Source organism: Miscanthus floridulus, unplaced genomic scaffold (assembly GCF_019320115.1).
Source record: "Miscanthus floridulus cultivar M001 unplaced genomic scaffold, ASM1932011v1 os_1094_7_8, whole genome shotgun sequence".
Taxonomy (NCBI): domain Eukaryota; kingdom Viridiplantae; phylum Streptophyta; class Magnoliopsida; order Poales; family Poaceae; genus Miscanthus; species Miscanthus floridulus.
In genome coordinates, this window is record NW_027097523.1 from 11,102 (window position 1) to 24,128 (window position 13,027).

At 43.5% G+C, this 13,027-nt stretch overlaps 2 protein-coding genes across 3 annotated transcripts; both read left to right on the forward strand.

The window, feature by feature from the left end:
- The first annotated feature begins 4,543 nt into the window (after window positions 1-4,543).
- LOC136533686 (uncharacterized) lies at window positions 4,544-6,497 on the forward strand. Its single transcript, XM_066526228.1, has 3 exons — window positions 4,544-4,678; window positions 5,181-5,273; window positions 6,117-6,497. The coding sequence occupies exons 1-3, from the start codon at window positions 4,544-4,546 to the stop codon at window positions 6,495-6,497; spliced, it is 609 nt and encodes a 202-aa protein (XP_066382325.1).
- Window positions 6,498-7,962: 1,465 nt separating this feature from the next.
- On the forward strand, window positions 7,963-11,515 carry LOC136533688 (pentatricopeptide repeat-containing protein At1g74600, chloroplastic-like). 2 transcript variants are annotated; one of them, XM_066526231.1, is made up of 3 exons: window positions 7,963-10,680; window positions 10,769-10,856; window positions 11,494-11,515. In XM_066526231.1, exon 1 carries the CDS (start codon window positions 8,038-8,040, stop codon window positions 10,372-10,374), a length of 2,337 nt encoding a protein of 778 aa, XP_066382328.1. In that variant the 5' UTR covers window positions 7,963-8,037; the 3' UTR covers window positions 10,375-10,680; window positions 10,769-10,856; window positions 11,494-11,515. The 2 variants fall into 2 exon arrangements, with proteins under 2 accessions (XP_066382328.1, XP_066382327.1); XM_066526230.1 differs by lacking the exon at window positions 11,494-11,515 and having other exon boundaries at window positions 10,769-11,485.
- Window positions 11,516-13,027: the final 1,512 nt, after the last annotated feature.

A 13,027-nucleotide genomic window follows, 5' to 3' on the forward strand; every position in this document is an offset into this window, starting at 1 on the left:
GTATGATTAGGGTGGTAGTAGTTCGATTGTTTGTAACCATAAACTCATCTTGACCCCCTCCATCATTGCTCGCACTGCTTTTGTGCAAGGTGCTCATCAGCTGTGCGGTGACACACCAGTGATGCGCTCAGGACGCCACCACATAGAGCGGTCGCATGTGGCTAGGCCACCTCGGCACTCCTCCACCTCAACCGCCACCGCAGCATGAATTCTGGTGAGCTACTGGTGCTTACCCGCTATCTCCACCACCCGATAGTGTCGTAGGTCGTCGAGACGGGCGTGCCGCCGCTGCAGTTAGCCATGCGCTGTTGCTGCTCACATCTGTGCGTCGCTGAGTCCTTAACCGCCGCCTACCTCTACGGGTTTAGCCGTAATGAGTGATCGGCCCTTTTGGCCTGCCGTTGCGGGTCTTGGTTGCCCGGTGTAACCACCGTTGCTGCCGGTGAGCTGCTCCATCATGAGCGGGAGTGTCAAGGACCGCCCCATTGCAAAGACAACGTTTAGCGGGGTGTTTTATGCAAATCTCTAGCCTGGTGAAACAGTGCCGCACTGTATTGTTTGATTTTCTAAGAGTGCGAGTCCTCTTTTGCTAAATGCCAAGTACGCGCGGGCGCCCCAGACTTGGGCCGCACTAGGCCGTTGTGACTCGCGCGTGGCCGCGCCCCGCGCTAGACCGTCGGGATGCTGGGCCGATTGGTTGCCACTGGCCCTTTTCCTTTTTCTAATGTATTTTCTAATTTAGTTTCTAAGGTAAACTTATAAAATCAGTATAAAATTGTGTAGTTTACCAAAAATTAGAAACAAAGTTTGTTAGGTTCCTAAAATTGTGGACTATCTGCTAGTATATTTGGTTCACATAGTTTTATAATATTTCTAGGAGTTATCTAATTACTTTAAGATGCTTAATATTGTAAGATATAAACTTGTAGGAATTTTTTAGATGCATTGGTGATACTGTTGGCTCTAAAACTTTTACAGTAAATCCCTAACATTATTAAGTGCTCACTATAATTTTTGTAGCTCCATAATAATTAGTTTGTTAAGATAGCTAAATGAGCCCTAGTTCAAAAATATATATTTAATCAATAAAATGCCAAAGCACCTTGGGATTTTAAAACTGGAACATTTTTCTGAAGACAAAGACTTACTTGACAACATGGATACGTAGACTCGTATGTTAGTCATTAAAGCTAGCTCGTTTGCTTACGGAGCATACTTGAATTTGAGAGGTATAGTTGTTGTTGATTATTTGCGTCCCTGTGTTGCATCCACATATTTCATGATAGGAGCAATGTTGGATCGTGGAGTCGTCTGGAGTAGCAGAAGCAGATGGTGACTTGATGATCATGCCACCATAATGGAATGCTAACTTTTGGTTATATCTTATCTAGATAAGCCCCGGTGCATAACCCCTATTATTCTGCACTTTTATCTTATGCTTGTGCATTAAGTTTTAAGGAGTTGAATAAAAATCACTTGCATATATATCCTTATCCTATAAGTACTACTAGTATGCCAGGATTGTGTAGATTGCTATACTATAGGATCCAGTAGAAGTCGAGTGATTACCTGTCACTCGTGAGAGATAAGAAATATATTATTGTTACTATTATCATATTACTATCACAGGGAATATATGTGGATAATAATTGGAGATCGGGCAGAATGGTACTTTGGATCTGGACTTGGTTAGGCATTCAAGCGAGGCTTGGATTGCATTTGTTCCGCCTGTGTCGATTAAGGACCAGTCATTGCATTAGATTCTAGTCAGGTCGTAGACTTATTATCCTGAGCATATACTTGCTTATGGGAGCAAAAAGGCTCATTGCTCTCTTGTTGTGGGTTCCAGCTCTTTTTGGACCGATTGATTGGAGGCGGGGATGGTGGAGGTCTAAGCACTACACTGAGTTTGGAACTCAGGAGTGGGGGCTTAGAGTCCAAGTTTGGACGAAGACCTAGATCCCTTGATAGGAGAGTAGTGGGTTAGTCTTGCTTGTGCCTAGGGTACAAGCGGGGCCTGTGTTTCGGGGTACCTAGCTAGGAAATATTGGTTCATGAACCATCATGTGATATAGTATGACTTGTCTACTATCTAGCACCGTAGTAAGAACTGGAATATGAAAGATGATAAAATAGTTTTGATTGCTTACCACCTGCTTGAAAGTAACACAGGTGCTTACATAGAATGGTTAGTTAATGAACTAATGATGGCTTCTAATAAAATTGAATATAAGGATGCATGTTTAGTAACGCTTCCTGCAATACAATAACCCATAAGCCAAATAGCCTTGCATATCCTTAGAGTCTTTTATTTTCCTCCTGTTGGGTAAGTCTTGCTGAGTATAATCGAGTACTCAGGGTTTTATTCTCCCTGTTACAGGTAATAGGTGAATGCTAGGGCTCATACTTGTGTGTGAAAACCTCCTGGTGGGCTCAGCGAGGATTTCCTTACGATACAGACATTGAGTTATTTATAACTTTCACCCAAAAATGTTTTACAAAGGAAAGAATTACAATCTGTTATCATTCCATGTATATAGATGCTCCTCATGTTATCGTTTGAATTGTCATTACCTAAATTTTTGGTTTCTGTTGAAAACTCTGATAACATTGTATAATCCGCTGTTATAATCAATTGGTGTAATACTTTGATGTTGTATTAAAAGAGATGTAAGAAATGGTTATGCATGTTGTAAGCTTTATCCTCGCATTTATCATCCTGATGAAAAAATGTGGATCTTCGAGTTCTCCCTTGGGGTGTGCTCGACGGAACTACGTAGTTTAGTGTTCTCTCTTGAGTACTTAGTGTCTAATGAAAGACAAGTACTCCTAGGAGACATTGGATTAGGTGGTTCTGCCACACCGCGCTGGTGATTCCCCACCGCGGTCCTGCCTGGCCACGCCGGCCACGCTCCGCCATGGACCCGCCTCACCGTACCCTGCTCCCTGCTCCTCGTAGCGGCCGCTCCTCGCCATGCCGATGGCTCCCCACCATAGTCCCGCCTCGCTACGCAGGCCACGCCCATCATGGACCTGCCATGCCCCACTCCCTGCCTCACCCCACCAGCCATGCTCTGCCATGGTCCCACCTAGGCGCGTAGGCCACGGACCCATCTTGCCCCGCTCCCTGCCTCGCCCTGTCGATCGCGCCACGCTATGGACCCATCTAGAAGCGACGGTGGCTCCCCGCCACGGACTCGCCTAGGCAAGCTGGCCATGCCTCACCGTGGGCCCACCACTACGAGCGCCAGAGATTTGCGTCGTCTCTCTCAAAGATGCTTATTTGCGTTTCACCTCGGGTGGTATGCAAAATGGGTCCTCTATTTGGGTCTTCTGTTGGACCATGTTTTTGGGTATACAAAACACTATGTATGACATATTTTGCATTTGGGTTGTGCTATTGGAGACAATCTTAGGTGACCTATAAATGCATTTTAAGAGTTTATGGACCTAAGTGGTACACCATGACAAGTTCATAGCCCCCTGGTGCATTTAACTCTTAATAATAAGATAAAATCCATCAGATTTTCATGAGTATCCATTGTCATCCTTAGCTACAGAAAGCCATGAACAAACAAGATTAATGAGGATGGGGTAGAGCGGGTGTAGAGGCACAACAAAAAAAGAAGAAAAAAAGACAAATGACTTTTATATGTCCATAATAGCTCATTCTACTTTTTAGTGTTCTCTAACCAAATATGAAGGGCGTTGCTAGAGTGTGCACGCGCACGATTTGGTGTTTCAGCGCGCACACCTCTCTAGCACGCAGTTTTTAGTCACGAAAAAACACCGCCAAATCTTCTTCCTCGACTTCAGCGCCCTCACCCCCACCGCCACCACCACGGCTGCGGCTCCAGAGCTTCGATGAAACCCTAGCTCACCCGCGGCGCTAGCTTCTTCCCCTCCCCCTGCCCCCGACGCCCCCACCATGGTCAAAGCTCCCCTGCCATCACCTAGCCCTGCCGCCTCCACCGTCGCTAGGGCCCCTAAACCATCCACCGACATCCCCATCGCCTGCCCGGCCTACCCTCGGCTAGCGCCTTCTATACCCGCTAGAGTTGGGGAAGAAAAAGGGAGAGCTCGCTGGAACCCTAGTTTAGAGATCTAGGAGAGAGGAGAGAGAGAAAGGGAGAGGAGGAGGCATACCTAACACCGCTGCTAGATCCGGTGGCGCCGCTGTCGCATTTGCCATGGCCACGTGCAGGGGAGGCGGTGGGGCGTGGGCACGGAGAGGTGTTCGCCGGGGAGGTGCTCGCGACATTCTAAAAATTTAGAACCTTCTATAAACATTTTGTCCCTGGTACTTTTCTATTGACTGCCAATTTAGAACCTTGTGCTCTTGCCTGCTGTTGCATTGTGATTTTCTAAAGTTTTCTATCAGGTTAATGTTAAAATTTTTCTATCACATTATATACTTCTAACACCTATTTTCTGATGCACATGCTCTTGACATGTTGTCAACTAGAATCAATTAGCAATTGATACTGACAGCAAGCCAGTCAAAGAGGCATGTGCTGATTTGCTCAGGACTGGAACACGACAAATGAGGTACAATTTGAAGAAGCTTTACTTCAATGGTGTACCAGTAGACAAAGTTAGAACAACATCACCATTGAAGAGTACGACTAATGATCAATGGAGAGAGCTGGTGGAGATGTGGTCAAGCCCAAAGCACAAGGCATGTTGGTCAATTGCTTTCTTAAGCCATTTATTTTTCTTGCATTGGTTTGTTGCATGTTTGAGTTTATTTCTTCGTATTGTACACCAATTTGATTGTGTCTAAGATTCTGTAGCTATGCTAGATTAGACTGTATACAGTAGGCCATCTTTATAATTATACCTGAAGTTACTTGGCTTGTTACCCTGATAATTGTGTGGTCATTAGATATTAATGAGCCTATTGGGCTGCACTCAATACAACTGCAGCTCATTATATTTTAGCGACAACATATAGGGTTGTGTTGCAGTTGGTCTTCTAGAATAGGGCACAATCTCTGGCTGTGATTACTTTCTGTTTTTCAAACTGTTTTAGGTTAATAACTTGTTGTGGACATAAATTCAACTACACTTAAAGAGTGTTGATGTTTGTTGAATATCTTAGCAAATCTGGTTTCAAATTCATCTAATTTTTATCTCTCTCTATAGCCATTCTTCCCTGCTTACTAAATTGTTCCTCATAGGACAAGTGTGCAAAAAATGCACTTAACCGTGAGAAAGTAAGGTTTCATCAGATGACAGGATCTCGGTGCTATATTGCGACAACCCATGCCTTGGTAAGATATGGAAATATTGTGTTACAATCATTCATCATTGAACAATTATTCTTATAATCTTACACCTACAAAATGTTTGTGAATAATTTTAGAAGCAAGAGAAATATAAAGATGAACCACCCAGTGCAATAGATCTTTTCAAGGCAGTGCAGCAGCAAGACTGGGTTTAATGAGTCTGCAAAGGAAGCTATTGTAAGTACAAGCTCTATTTTGAACTATATATATATCTGAACATATGTTACTGGTTTTAGTTGAGTCTATAATGTGTACATGCTTCCTGCTGTTACTTGTGAGACACAGAGCAACAACTTGTTCATGTGTAGCAGCAACTTCCTGTTCATATGTAGCAGCAACTTGTACATGCTTCCTGCTGTTCCAAGGAACAATGATCAATTGTTGCATGTGTAGCAGTAGCTTATTCATGCTAATCTGGCAAGATTGTACTGCATGATGTCACTGCTGTCCAGAAACTCTCTTAATAGCACATGTAAACTTGTAGACACTGCCAAAACAGAAATATTCCCAAATTCCCAACCTGTACTGTAGTGAGTCATCATCCCAAACTGTAGTGTAATAGTTTGTAGCATAAATGATCTCACTATATTGAATCGGGAAGAGTCATCTGTGTCATGCTCAATTATGATAAAATATTCAGTTGGAAAAATGTTTTCGTGCTTTAAATGGCCTTTAATGTGAACCTTAATTGTACATCTGTTTTACAAAGCTTGCATTCACTTATTTGAGCAACACTACTATCAATTATGACCACCTTTCTGTTGGTCTTAAATATATTAGTCGATAATTAATTTCAGAACTGTCTTACTAATATGTTGATGTTTTTAGGCTGAAATGGAATCCATCGCTGCTGCACCTGTAGAAGATGGCCAAGTTGTAAAGACCCCTGCTGAAGTTGTTGCGCAAGTGTTGCCGAAATCAAAATTTCTTCAAAATATTGGCCTTCAGCTAGCAGCCCCCAAGAGAAGCTCCAAAGCCATTAATGATGCACAGGTTATAGAACTTGAAGCAGAAGTTGCAGCTGGAAAGCAAGACAAAGAAGAACTAAAGGATGAGATGGAGACTTTGAAGAAGAAGGTGGAGGAATCAGAAAATGAAAGACGTAGGCTGTTAGAAGAGACAGAGCAGTTGAAGAAGGCACAAGATGAGTTGAAGAAGGCACAAGATGAGACGAATGCTTTCTTTCGTCGCATGTTCAGTAAAGAGTAAGGCCATTCCTTTAACTCTGTAAGTTTGCAGATGCATATGGTTAGATGTCTGATTTTGAAACTTGGCTACTCAGACCATATTATTTTATGCTACAAATATTTGGTAGTGCTATTATATGAGACTTGGCTAATCTAGTTCAGATTATGCTACAAACATTGGTAGTGCTGTTATTTTGAGACATGTCTGATCTGGTTCAGACCATATTAATTTCTGCTATGTATCTTATTAGTGTTGTCTTTTTGCTATGTGAAAATGTGTTATCTAGGATTTGTAAAATTTCTGATGGATGTGATCATATTTATCTATCCTTTGGAATGAGATCTGGATGATCGATGAATGTGTATGGGTTGTGATGCATCTACGGATTATATATATGAATGAGATTCTGGATGATTTGATGAATGCGTAAGGGCTTTGATTGATGAATGTACAGATTATATATGGGCTATTATGTAATGAATGCCGAAATGGGCTGTTATGTAATAGATGCCAAAATGGGCTGTTATGTAATAGAAGTTGAAATGAGCTGATTATGTATGGATGCTGAAAAGACTGTTTTCTCTACATGTTTAAATGGGCTAGGCCTTTTCTGGCCCACTAAATAAATAGGCCGAAAAAAATTGGTCTAGAAATTGATGTTAACTTTACTTATAAATGGGCTTTGTAAATTATAAATTTGGCTTACAATTATATTTGGTCCAATAAAAACCTGCTTAGTACATGGGCCTAGCTAGGCCTTAAGATATTTAGTGACGACTTTTTAATGAGGTCGTCATAAAAAATTATGATGAAAAAATATGCAGTCGTCATAGAACAAGGTTTACCACACATGATCTATGACAAATGGTTTATCGTCATGCGGTCGTCATAAATACATCTGCTATGACAAAAATACTAGAAATAATGATGATAACAGGTCATCATAGATCATAAGATTTCTTGTAGTGTCGCTGGTGAGGTTGTCGCCGGAGAGAGAGGGAGAGGTGTGCAGGGCAACAATGGGCGGGTGGGGGTGGGGGTGGGGGTGGGGGTGGGGGGTGGGGTGTGCGGGCCAGGTGTGCAGGCAGTAGCCTGATATCCTGTACGTTTTCGTTTAATCACTTCCCAAATATGAAATATATTATCTAGCATCTAAATCTGTTTACTTAAATTTATCAGACCGACTTAGATATAATATTTTTCTCTCACAATAAAACAGCACCAGTCGGCTTATCAGCCGCAGAAAAGCCGAACACCTGTTAAAAAACCACACTATCTCACGGTATCTCATTGTCTCACCAAACCAAACAAATCATAACCTTTAAAAGAAAAAACCAAACGAATCATGTGTAGCAGGCTTGCAGCACCTCTTCGTACACGTTTCCACAATTCCACTGCCTCCTGCCAGGCACCGCCTGGCCGGCCTAGGCAGCGTCCGATTTTAGACGGCTGCGGGCGGCGGCTGTGATCGATGCCCGCACAAGTCCCCGCCTCGACCCCAGCCTGGCTGCCTCATGGATCCTCCGCCCCCGCTTCGCGCGCCCACCACCCGCTCGACGTAATGCCGCGCCGCCCCGCCGCGGACCGCCTCGCGCACCTCCCCGCCGCGCTCGCAGGCTTCGTCCGTGCGCGCGCTGCGGGGTCTGCCTCCGCGTGGTGCCGGTTCTCTTACGGCAACGCGCTGGCCGCCTGTGCCGCCGCCTCCGCGCCGTTGGTCTTCGCGGAGCTGCTCTACTGCGCAGCCTGGAAGGATGGGCTCTCGCGGGACGCGTACATCTGCAGCACCATGGTGGACCTGCTCGCCAAGCACGGCCGCCTGGGCGATGCGCTGCGGGCGTTCGAGGACGGGGATCGCGGAAGCGCGGTCTGCTGGAACACGGTTATCTCCGGGGCGGCGCGCAACGGTGAACACGCGCTCGGAGTCGAGATGTTCCGCGACATGGTGAGGGGTTCCTCCTGCGAGCCCAACTCGTTTACGTATTCTGGGGCGCTCAGCGCGTGCGCGGCTGGTGCAGAGTTGGGGGTTGGCAGGGCGGTGCATAGGATGGTGCTCCGGCGTGATCCCGAGTACGATGTCTTCGTTGGGACATCCATCGTTAACATGTATGTGAAATGTGGTCAGATGGGGGCTGCCATGAATGAGTTCTGGAGGATGCCAATCCGGAATGTGGTTTCCTGGACAACTGTGATTGCTGGTTTCGTGCAAGAGGAGGACTCAGTAAGTGCAATGCTGCTGCTTACGGAAATGTCGCGGAGTGGTGTGGCAATCAACAAGTACACGGCTACGAGCATATTGCTCGCCTGCTCTCAGATGTCCATGATACGGGAGGCTAACCAGGTGCACGGCATGATTATGAAGACTGTGCTGTACTTGGATCATGTTGTCAAGGAGGCTTTGATTTCCACATATGCAAATGTTGGGGCTGTTCAGCTGTGTGAGAAGGTGTTTCAAGAAGTTGGCACAGTTAACAACAGAAGCATCTGGTCGGCTTTCATATCTGGGGTTAGCAGGCATAGCCTACAAAGATCAATTCAGCTGTTAAGGAGGATGTTATGTCAGGGCCTAAGACCGAATGACAAATGCTACACTTCTGTTTTCAGTTCTGTTGACTCATCTGAGCTTGGCAGACAGCTGCATTCATTGGTCATAAAAGATGGGTTTATTCATGCTGTTCTTGTGGCAAGTGCGCTCTCCACCATGTACTCCAGATGTAAGGATTTGAAGGATAGCTACAAGGTTTTTGAAGAGATGCAGGAACGGGATGAAGTGTCATGGACATCAATGGTTGCTGGTTTTGCAACACATGGTCATTCAGTTGAGGCATTCCAGGTGTTAAGGAATATGATTGTTGAAGGTTTTACACCAGATGATGTGTCGTTAAGTTCCATTCTTTCAGCCTGCAATATACCGGAGTGTTTGCTCAAAGGGAAGGAAGTTCATGGACATGTCCTTCGTGCCTATGGAGGAACCACGTCCATTAACCATTGCCTTGTTTCCATGTATTCTAAATGTAAAGATGTACAAACAGCTCGAAGACTTTTTGACGCAACTCCATGCAAAGACCAGATCATGCTATCTTCAATGATATCTGGATATGCTATTAATGGTTATAGTGAGGAGGCAATCTCATTGTTTCAGCTTATGTTGGCAGCTGGTTTTCATATAGATAGGTTTTTATGCTCATCTGTTATTAGCATCTGTGCTGACATGGCACCATTCTATGGTAAACTGTTACACGGGTATTCAGCCAAAGTAGGCATACTGTCTGATCTATCTGTGAGCAGTTCACTTGTGAAGTTATACTCCAAAAGTGGCAACCTGGATGATTCTCGTAAAGTTTTTGATGAAATAGATGTTCCAGATTTAGTTACATGGACAGCGATAGTTGATGGATATGCTCAGCATGGAAGCAGTCAGGATGCTTTGGCGTTGTTCGATTTGATGATTAGATGTGGGGTAAAACCAGACACTGTCATACTTGTGAGTGTTTTGTCTGCTTGTGGCCGAAATGGTTTGGTTGAAGAAGGGTTCAAACATTTTAATTCAATGAGAACTGTGTATGGGGTTGAGCCAGTGTTGCACCACTACTGCTGTATGGTTGATTTACTTGGTAGATCTGGGAGGCTTGTAGAGGCAAAAAGTTTTATTGAGAGTATGCCTGTGAAACCTGATTCAATGGTGTGGAGCACACTGCTTGCTGCTTGCAGAGTTCATGATGATGCTGTACTTGGACGTTTTGTAGAAAATAAGATCCGTGAAGAAAATTGTGATTCAGGTTGTTTTGCTGCTATGTCAAACATTCGAGCAAATTCTGGAGACTGGGAAGGTGTAATGGAAATAAGAAAATCAGTCAAGGATGTGAAGAAAGAACCTGGATGGAGTTTATTGGAAGAATAAATATGCTTCAATAGATATGTAAAAGAAGGGTGAATACTACACAGAACTTCGAAACATGTGCGATGCGTTGGCATAAATTGGCTATAGAAACTCACCAAAACATATTGCAGCGTAGGTAACTATATAAAAAAAAAGGACGTACCCAGTGCAGAGAGCTCCCGCTCTATGCGGGGTCTGGTGAAGGGTGTCAGTGGCAAGTCTTACCCTCGCCTGTGCAATGCGAGAAGACCGCGACTCGAACCCGGGACCTTCCGGTCACAGGCGGTAAGACTCTACCGCTTGCACCAGGCCCGCCCTTCAGCGTAGGTAACTATGTACTGAAGAAACTTCATATCTCTGAAAGATTTTTGAAAAACTTCTGTGATCTGCTTTCTAATTAGTGAATGTATTACAGATGTGTTCGGTTGAGGGACCAACTCATGTAGGATTGTTTGGTTGATCACTTTGTTATGGCCTTATGGGACCATTCCATGAATTTTTAGGTATATTTCCTGACTTTATACATATTTTGTTGTAACAGGTAATGATTTGGTCACATGACACCGTTTTTTTCAAATCCAGAGCAACTAGGTTTATACCATACAATTCCTCATACCTAACGCCCAACAATATATACTGTCTGACTTAAAACCTTAGCTATTATCTTAGAGAAACTAGAACAGTGCATCAGCTGGTCCTGGTTATATATAAGTGATATTAGTGATACTAGATAACACTGTTGAGCCTCTTCCGCTGTACTTTGCACTAGCAATTTTACTGAATCTTACGCATATTAAATAATTCTCAAGTCATTTCTCTCTACACGAAGAAGAATTGGCAGTTATCAAAAGTTCCCACTGATGATGGATCAGCTTTTGCAGAATTCGTTCTGTAATAATTTATTCACTGTTTCCCTAATATGGAATTTGCATATTTGACATGAGGTCACACTTCTAATTCTCAGTGAAATTATAAGGTATTCGTAATACTGAAAAGCTGAATATATATTTTTTACTGAGCTGTTCTCTCTGATAGATTTTTTGCTAATGTGGGTACAGTTCATGTGATATAAAGCTAACTGAAAATGTTTAGTGGGGATCTCTTCGTGTTATATATCTAACTATGTACAATATTTTTCAGTACAGCTGCTATTGGACATTCTATGGGGGGGGGGGGGGGGGGGGGTGCAATGGCGAGAATCACATGGCATGGCATATTAGTTTTCCAATCATCTGGTGAATCTATTCCTAAATCAGATGGCGAACATATTTCTTGTGGAATTCCACACATTGCTGGAACTGTATCCATCACTAGGTTTTATTCCAATACCTCCATTCGTGTCTATAGCCCGATGAACCAGGTACCTTTTAATTGGACAGTTAAGCTGTCCAAACTGTGTTCGGCAAAGCTTCAGACATAGTATTCCAGGGGCCATTCTCAGAAGCACCAATGTGGCGTCTGATGGCAAATGGCCATTCTCTGACAGAGCTAAAGACAGACCGTGGTTGAAGTTTATTGCTTTATTGCACGAAGTGCCATCTTGTATTCTTGTGACTGTTGGGCTTTTGCTAATACGCCCTCCTGCAGACTGTTGATTATGAATCAATTTCCTGAGCAAGAGGACCTTTCCAAAGCAAAATGGTAAGCTTGTATGGACTGCAAAGCAGATAACAGATTTTTTTCAACCATTATTTTGGTGATTTCCTGCTTCATGTTTGGTTCGTATTTCATTGTGCAAATCATTATTGTTTTGACTATCATACCATAAGCCATAACAGAACTCATGTCATTTTGTAGATTTTAGAAATATTTCTTTTTGTATACTTGAAAAAACTATAATCAGATGTAGTGATGCAGACACTGGCGGAGCCACCGCCCGGCCACCCTGGGTGGCCAGCCAGGCTCGCCGGCGAATTTAATGGAAAATTTCCTTTGTACAGAAGAATAGCACTGTAATTTATTAACTTTATTAGCTAAATACTTGTTGAATAATGAAGATTGCCCGGGCTTCTAAAAGCTTCTGCCTCCGCCACTGGATGCAGAGATGTATATGCTCTGTACGGACTGGATGCTCCCTGGCATGATATGGTCACCAGAACTCCAGAAGCCAGCTTGTATTGCTCAAACTTCGTTTCATCACACCCCAATGCAGCTTTCTTGTTCAAACTTCTTTTATTTTGCTCTAGCTCTGTTTCTTTTCTTTTCTTTTGCTAGTACTGCTTGTAATAGTCGTATTTGCTAGCCTAGAAAGATGATGGATACAAGATTTGAGACACAATCATCCTGCTTTAACATCATATTCATTGCCTTCTTATTTTCTCTCTCATCTCTCTTTCCTTTTCCCTTGAGGAACATGCTCCTCCAGCACGAATCAACTTTGCATGCCCTATCTCTTTGAACATGGTACGATTCATTTCAGAGAGATGTATAATTCGCGTGTCACTATAACCTTGGAATATTGTCTTTGGCTTTCGGAGAGATGTACATTTGCGTGTCACTATAAGCTGAGAATATCTTCTTGGATAAAAACAGAGTGCTGCAATGGAGAAGAGCCGTTCTCTTCCCAGTTCCCAGTTCCCAGCCATTTGTTTCGCTCTGCCACCACCCACCAGCCGGTTCTCCAATGTGTTCTTTTGTACCTACAATTAAGCCTTCAGATCAGCAAATCTAGACA